Genomic DNA, 8,503 nt, shown 5'->3' with positions numbered 1-8,503 from the left:
TTTTTATGGCCGTGAAATCAACACCTGAAAATCAGATCAGACCATGAAATGCAGGGATAAAAATTCGATCAGACCATCTCTCATCTCTTGGCGTCATGGGTTGGAGAAATGGGCTACAAAACCAAGCACTCATCTCTCGTGAATTCCATTTCCACACTGAACGTCCTAGCCATGGCTTGGTGGAAGTGCTTCTTCTACGGAGAGAGCGGTGGAAATGGAGAAGAGGAAAAGATGCGCCACTGTTTTTGGGTGAAACATATGAAGGGCAAAAGTGTTATTTCACATTAGGAAAAGGACAAAAACAGTGTTTAGGCCTAGGTCAAGGCTGTTGCCAAACACCCCCTATATGCGTTTAATGTAGCTATTGGAGGGGTCTTGATCAGGAGTTTTAATCTGTAAAAGAAATTGGATGAATGGCCTAGATCATCATCAACTTAATTGGCTTCTTTAATTATCTTAGTCAAACTTGCAATAAATCAGTCGAAATCACTCGAAAATGAAAGTTAGCGTGTGGGGCTTCATCTTATTAATTCGGCTTTGTTACGAAATTTTAAGGGTGGTATCCTCATGAAGCCTTCTAGTAATTGATTGTTACGTAATATAAGACGTACGTGCCCAAAAAGTAACAATTGTGGAGCATCCATATATATGGGATCATTTTTTTGGTAATTTATGAGAGTTCAATCACGGCTGCTACGATCATGCGCAGCAAGCACAAACTAGTCCAGACAAAGATGTACAACTTAGTCTTGTTGGCAACTTCCATACAATTTTTTGGCGACTTTTAGAAGGAAGATAATGGCGTTTTATAAAGCGGGCCCCGAGGGCTTGGCCTTTGCTGCTTCAGTCACATGCCAATTCTTCAATATCCTAGATAGAAAGAAAGAAAGAGAGAGAGAGATGGTGGTGCAACTGCAAATGGTATTTCAGATAATTTTGCTATTGTTTTCAATTGATGCAATATTTGTACAAGCAGTTGTGGGTTTAGCAATTAATGGTTCATGTGAAGCAAGCTGTGGGGTTGTTAACATCGGAATAGGATTCTCTCCAGTTTAAAATGGACTGGAAAATATCAAGTTCATGGTTAGGATTTCTTCTTAGAAATTTTAAAACCACAAATAGGACACTTGTTCACTAACCAAAAATAATAATAAAATATTATTTTATATTTAAATAAAAATAAAAAATAAAATTATAAAATATTAAGGGGTGGTTGGCCACCCATTAGGGGTGGCCGAACCACCCCAGCCCCCAACTGGGGTGGTCTGGCCACCTCTTAATATTTTATAATTTTGTTTTTTTATTTTTATTTAAATCTAAAATAATATTTTATTTATTTTTTTTGGTTAGTGGACAGGTGTCCTATTTGAGGCTTTAGGATTTCTAAGAAGAAATCTTAACCATGAACTGAATATTCTCCAGTCCATTTTTGGGCTGGAGAGGATCCTATTCCGTTAACATCACATACCCTTTTGGAATGGGAGATGGTTGCTTCGTTGATCCATGGTTTGAAGTAGTTTGCATTAATAGCGACTCTTGGGCCTCTCCCAAACCTGTTTTGAAGAAGCTCGACCTCGAGGTGCTCAACATTTCATTAGAAACTTATACTTCAAGAGGCAGTAAAGTTCTCGTCAATTATCCGAGTAATAAGAGTAAAATGTAGCTATTTGGTCTTTTATTCGGTGAATGTAAGTTATCAATGGCAGAGCCAGCCATTTTATATTGAGGGTTCCGCTAAAATATTTTTGACATCCTAAAAATTTTCTCCACCTTAAAAATTTGGTAATTCACACAATATATGCATCACAAAAACTATCTATAAAAGTTCATAAATATGTGCTCAAATTGATATATTAGAAATGTAACATGTTGACACTATATTAAAAAGACAAAAATACCACAAAAAAAAAAAGTGTCTAGAACTGCACTTTACGGTCTCTTAGAAGTACAAAATCATTAAGTATTGAATCTAAATCGAAGCTCTCAGCAATTTCCCTTTCAATATAGAGAACTAAACTATTTGCAAGAAAATCATCTTTCATTTTGTTGCGAAGTCGTGTTTTAATAATTTTCATTGCTAAAAATGCTCCTTCGGTGGTTGCTATAGACACTAGAAGAGTCAATTTTCATTGCTGAGATTTTTTTTTTTTTTTTTTTTTGGGTGCACAAGAAGGATTGCTGTGTCTTGGGTAATGGGTAGGTAAAATTGTAATTTTTTTTTTGGAGGGTGCTGTGGGTTAAAAATAAAAATAAATAAATCATTGGTAACGTGGCTCCGCCACTGTAAGTTATAAATTGAACCACATAAATCATTGTTTTTTTATTTTCTTTATCCAATACAATATCCTTTAAAACTGTCCATATATATGGAAATTTCTCAAAATGCAGTCCGACGTTTCTGATCCTAATGAATATGACCACTATGCTTATTATTAAAGTTTGTTAAATATAGGAAATGAACCAGAAGAAAGATGTCTCTTTTGAATTAGGATATGATTTGAAGATGTTATATTAATATGCATGTTTGGATTGTGTAGATATTAAAGTTGAAGTGGGGTAGCTGAGATATGTTTGGATCCCCTGATAAGTGTCAAGAAAGAAAAGAGTAGAAGGAAAGATAAAAAACAAGAATATAAAAAGAAACAGTACTAGAATGTTAATTAATAAGCGGTTGTTGGTACATCTATTTTGGAATCAATCCGTTCACACATGGGCATAGCTCAAATCTGTAAATGGTATTGAAATTACACGATGGGTGTTCATTGTATTTTCTTCATAGACAAAGTGCACCACTAAATGGTGAGACGTTACGATAGAACTTTATAGAGTATGTGAAACGTTACGATATTCTTAATTTACAATTATATGTACATAGCAGCTATTTTGCTTATTTTGTGAAATGATTAGTTGATGGTGAAAATATAATGTAGGGTTCCTAATTGCTCAACATGTAACTTATGCAAACGCAGTTCTATATCCCGCCTGGCTTGGACATTGAGGCAATCAAGAAGGACGCATTTCGTGACATAGGCAAGAAGCTAAGGCGTTGGAGACATGACTTGAAAAAGAAACTCGATATTTAGCGCGGTGAGACTCCTGCGACAATGAAACGAAGGATGTGGGAGTACCTTCGAGGGTACAACAGCACATACGTGGATATTGTTGGAGAAATGGTGTGATTCATCCTATCAAGTAGGTCACTAAGTTAATTTCAATTGTGTAGTTTCAGTAATTGTAAATATTGTGAAGATGGTTTACATATTAATAACATATATATGTTGTGTACACGTAGGACTATGCTCTGCATATGAGAGAGACTTGAGCATTGAATAACACACCACATTGCACCGACTCGCAGAGCTTCGCAAGGTTATCAAATGAAGAGGTATGTTTATCATATATCATTTATATAAATGTATATGTCATCAATAATTTAATATGCATACTAACATATGTTTGTGTTGTGGGTTTTTAATTGCAGGTAATTATTTCGGGTATGGCTCCTACGCGAGTGGAGGCTTACATCAAGACCCACTGAAAGAAAGACGATAGCTACCCAAATCGGAAGGTCGAGGAGAGAGTTATATGTTGCTTACACCCTTTATCTTTTATTTTTATTTGCGTATAGAAAACTTATTTAGGATTAACACTTAAATAACAATGATTTGATGTAATGTAACATATAGGTAAGGATAGAGGAGCTATTGGAAAATGACCCTGCATAATTGGTAGACGGGCCCCCTGGGACTATTCAGTGGGCACCGAACGATGTATACGCCCAGGCACACGACTCTAAGCTTGAATATGTGGGTCGTGTTCGAGGGGTTAGTAAGAATATTCTCCCTACGCACGGCTACATCCACTTGTATTATACACCATCCCAAACACATTCACAGAATCCCGGAAGCTCGAATGTCTCGCAAATTATTGAAAGAGCACTCGAAGTTGAAAGGGAGCAACATAGAACACATATGGCTGCACAATTGGCCAGCAGAGGGTTGATATTATTGCGGAAGTGGCCCAGTAGGTTACCGCGCAGATGGCTACACAGATTGCTCAGTAGATGGCGGCGTATGAGCCCGGGTTCATGTGTTTTTGGGCTCGAGACATGTCACCTCCAAGCAAGAGGTGACTAATGTTAGGGATCCGCACGACGTAGACTCCCTAGCTCGTGTCATTGTGAGGTCCTCAGTAGATAGCCAATCAGGTAAAACTATATTAGTTTTTGTTTCCTTAGTAATTTTGTCATTAGTAATTTTGTTTGGTAATCACACTTTGTTCGTATGTTTTTGCCACACATGCATGTGTATAGCACATTTACACCGTAATATGTGTAGATGACGTAAGGGTAGAAGCGAAGGATGGTGATCAACATGAAAACCAACAATGGACCCTGATTGGACAAAAGTCTCGCTTATCAAGACTATGTACCACTGGTTCAGTAAGCCCGCACGTATACATATGACTTAATAAGAAGTTATTATCGAATATTCATAAATAGCGTATATACTTAACTCAAACTACTTGAAAATTAGGAATACTAATTAATATGTGTTGTGGTTGTAGAAATGCTTGATACGCGTAGATCATATATATGCTTCGTAATTTCAGATCATTTTCACATTTTGAATGAATTATCATTGAAACTATATATATACCCTGAGGTGTGTATTGGTAGTGTAGATATAACATTGAAGTTGTTTATCTGACATTTATATACGTCGCTAAACCTGAATGTTGTTGAGTATGACCTTCGTATACTTTGACGTTGCTAATCGCTTAGGATTTGATGATTGTTGATTGATTGTTCGAGTGTTTATTTGCTGATTGATTATTGTTTAATCATTTGCAGTGAGTGCGAAGAAAAATAGTGGTAATGATGGTGTTGACTCGGTTTTTTGTTGGGGTGTTTGTACAACATGTATTCGTGAATCACTTAAGTTGTATTTCCTACTTTTGTTGATATATATATATAGTTGGATTTATAGACAATGATGTATATATGTATGTTTTGTGGACATCATCTTGATAGCTCGGATACGATTCGAGAAATGATGTATTTTGATAGATAGCTATTGATAGTTATTGTTATCAGGTGTACGCATAAAATTTTAGAGAAATTTATTTAAAAAAAAAAAATCCTGCATGGTTTAGTAACGTGTCATAAACTGACACGTTACTAAACTTTAGTAACGTGTCAATTTCTCACATGTTATGAAATACTAATGTGTCAAATTCTAACATGTTACTAATTGAAATTTAGTAACAACCAAATCAGTAACACACCGCACACGTTACTAACATTTTGTAATGTGTCAAGACATGTTACTAAAGTGTCGTTAGTAATCAGAAGGTTTTTTGTAGTGGTATCAGACAATGAAGACTATGTGTCTTCAAAGAAAGAAATTATTGTCAATAAGGAAGAAAATTATCAGGATTTAGAAGTTATCGTCAATAATATTAAGTGTTCTCGAGCTTGAATATATCCCTCGTGATTCAAACCATAGAAAAAGCCTATAGCCATCAGAATTATGAATTAAAGCAGACGAGGTTCATTCACGAAGGCGGTCCATATAGAAGAAGGCTAGAGGTTCTTGAACCACTACGGTGGGAGGTAAACATGTCCTTTTTTGGGGTTTCAAGATTGGGTCGTTAGAGTTACCAATTAAGGTTTTGTAAGTGAAACAATATTAATGTAAGTATTTTATAGTTGATGCATTTTAGGGTTAGTGGCTCCTTGAGTGGTTTTACTTATAAAGAGTTCTTCCAAATGTTTTCACTTCGTCACCAAATCTGTGTATCATTTATTTTTGTGTTTATATTGGGTTAATAACAACTTGGGGTCTAAATCATAATTTTCAAACCCAAATGAAGTTTATTTTCTAATTCAATAATCTGTTCACTTGTCCTATCGTTACTCAGTTCTATCACTTGATTGAAATGTTTCACCAGGACTGAAGTTCCTCTTCTGTTATGTATCAAGCAGTATCATCTCTCTCTGTGTGTCTCTCTTTCTTTCTAGGATGATGAATGGACGTGTGAAATAGCAAAGCCCAAGCCCCCGCTTGCTTTCATAAGCGATTATCTTCTTTCTGGTAGTCGCCAAGAAGACCAAGTTGCCTTCTGTGCATGAAGCTAGCAGCCAGGGTTGACCCAAATGGATGGTCCACAATTGTGGCTTTTTGGGCGCGTCGTATATATTCGTAACATGCAATTAGAAGGCCTCATGATCTGGGCCATTCATCCAATTTCAAGATTTAATTAAATCAAGATATAGGATATCGTAAAGTTAATTAAAGGCCTAATTAAAAGTCATTGTAATGACTTTTAGTCACGAAAACATCCATCTCCGCGTCTTCACAAGCATCCTATTGGAAAAAGATTATTCTCGACCATGTGTACATGCATGATCATAGACAATAATTATAACCCGTTTACAACCACAATCTCCTTGCTATTGGTCACAAATAAGTAATTAAAAGATAACGATGGACGACTTAATTGACTATGCTAATTACCTTTGGGTCAAACCCGAAGCTCATGCCCTATATGGAGGCACAAGATCAAAAAGGAGGGTACCCGATGGCTTTAGTACTGTGGCTATAGTATTTGACATAGAGTTTGGTCTAGTAGTCAAAATGGAAGTGCTGAATTCTAATGATTTTGCTTTGCCATTAATGCTCAAACTATAGTGGAAATCCTGAGGTATTAAAGAGAGCTACTTATACGACAAAATACTTAGTAAAGTAGCTTAAGGCCTAATTTGACACAGACAACAAAATTGATTCTTATAAAAATAGACATAGAGATTTCTGCTACCTTATACTATCATAAGACAATTGAATATGGTTAATCCATGTTCTTAGAAGATTCTTAAAATGACTACTAGAAAACAAAGTACACAACAAATTATGTAGCCTACAACATGACATTAAACAAATATTGATTCATACTGATTGAGAAGGTAATAATGGTTGGGCGTCCACAGATGAAGTTGACATTGTTGATGAAGGAGCAGCATCCCATGGCTCGTACATTTCTGCTCGGACATATTCAAGCTCTTCATAGTTTTGTTGAAGGTTAGGAGCTTTTTGCAATGTTTGAACCGCCTCCAACTCCTTTGTGACTTCTTTCATTGTAGGTCTTTTCTTCCCATTTAAGTTCAAGCACCTTTTTGCAAGGTTCGCGACCGCAATGATCTCTTCTTTTTTACCTTCCTTCAAAACTCGACTATCAAGAACATCAAACAAATTATTCCCTTCCACGGATTGAATGAAATATGTGGCTAAACTTTTGGATTCTTGCGTCCTTGTTGAAGAGATTGCTTTTTCGCCAGTTAATAGCTCAGCAAGGACAACGCCGAAACTATAAACATCACTCTTTTCTGTAAATTGGCTTGATTGTAAATACTCAGGGTCCAAGTATCCAAAAGTGCCATGCACTAGGGTTGTTAAGTGAGTTTGATCAACTGTGATGGATCTTGAAGTCCCAAAGTCAGCTACTTTAGCCCTGTATTTTTCATCTAAGAGTATGTTTGTAGACTTAATATCCCGATGATAAATGGGCGAGGAAGCTAATGAGTGTAAGTAAAAGAGAGCTTCTGCTACTTCAGTTGCAATTCGCAAGCGCATATCCCATGTTAGTGGAAACTCCTCAATTTGTCCATTAACATATTGGAAAAGAGTTCCGTTAGGAATGTATTCATAAACTAGAAGAGGAACTTCGGTCTCCAAACAACAACCAATCAGCTTAACCACATTCCTATGGTTAATTTGTGAAAGAATGACAACTTCATTAATAAATTCTCCGAGTTTTCCTTCGTCAATAACCTTGGACTTTTTCACAGCAACGATTCTTCCATCTGCTAACATGCCTTTGTAAACAGTGCCTTGTCCTCCTTGGCCAAGTATTCTATTCACATTAAAACGATCAGTGGCCTTCTCCAGATCTTTTGAATTAAACAATTTGGTGTTTTCAACATTGGCTTCATGTGAAGATAATTGTTGTTGTAACAATAAACCACCATTTCGTTTGAAGAACTTGTTCTTTTGTTTAATCCTCCTCCTTTTCTTTACCACTTTGTAGGACCACCATCCACCAATAAGTAGAACCATCGATCCAACGCTGCTGCAAATACCTGCTTAACACAATGTCATAGAGAAATATTATTCATTGCAGTAAAATGTTTTAGTAATAGTTTTGATTGATAATATTGATTTAAAATAGAAAGACATATAGACATATTCTCTTAATGCTAGAAATTAGTATGAAAAACTCTCATGTGACAAAAAGTATGTAAATATATTTTGACTATTAAAGTATTCAAAAAGAGGAGATGGTAAAATTCAAAAAAAGGAGATGGTAAAAGTGGGCTATTGGCTGAGGAAGATGATTAAAAATAAAAAATAAAAGAGCATGAAAGTTTAAAGGTTTGCATTAGAATCCCTTACCTGCATTTTTTAAGATTGTAACCATTATTTTAAATGAAAGGTCATGATTTTGT

The 8,503-nt window shown here is 35.8% G+C and overlaps 1 protein-coding gene across 1 annotated transcript in view; it reads right to left on the bottom strand.

Moving 5' to 3' along the window:
• Positions 1 to 6,814: 6,814 nt before the first annotated feature.
• LOC132178329 (wall-associated receptor kinase-like 1) overlaps positions 6,815 to 8,503 on the bottom strand; it is a 4,747-nt gene continuing 3,058 nt past the window's right edge. Inside the window, exon 3 of the mRNA XM_059590777.1 lies at positions 6,815 to 8,137. Within this exon, the coding sequence (XP_059446760.1) occupies positions 6,948 to 8,137 (1,190 nt within the window). The 3' untranslated portion in view covers positions 6,815 to 6,947. The remainder of the gene's footprint in view (positions 8,138 to 8,503) is intronic.

Source organism: Corylus avellana, chromosome ca4 (assembly GCF_901000735.1).
Source record: "Corylus avellana chromosome ca4, CavTom2PMs-1.0".
Lineage (NCBI taxonomy): Eukaryota > Viridiplantae > Streptophyta > Magnoliopsida > Fagales > Betulaceae > Corylus > Corylus avellana.
This window is presented reverse-complemented; position numbering and strand designations above follow the sequence as displayed.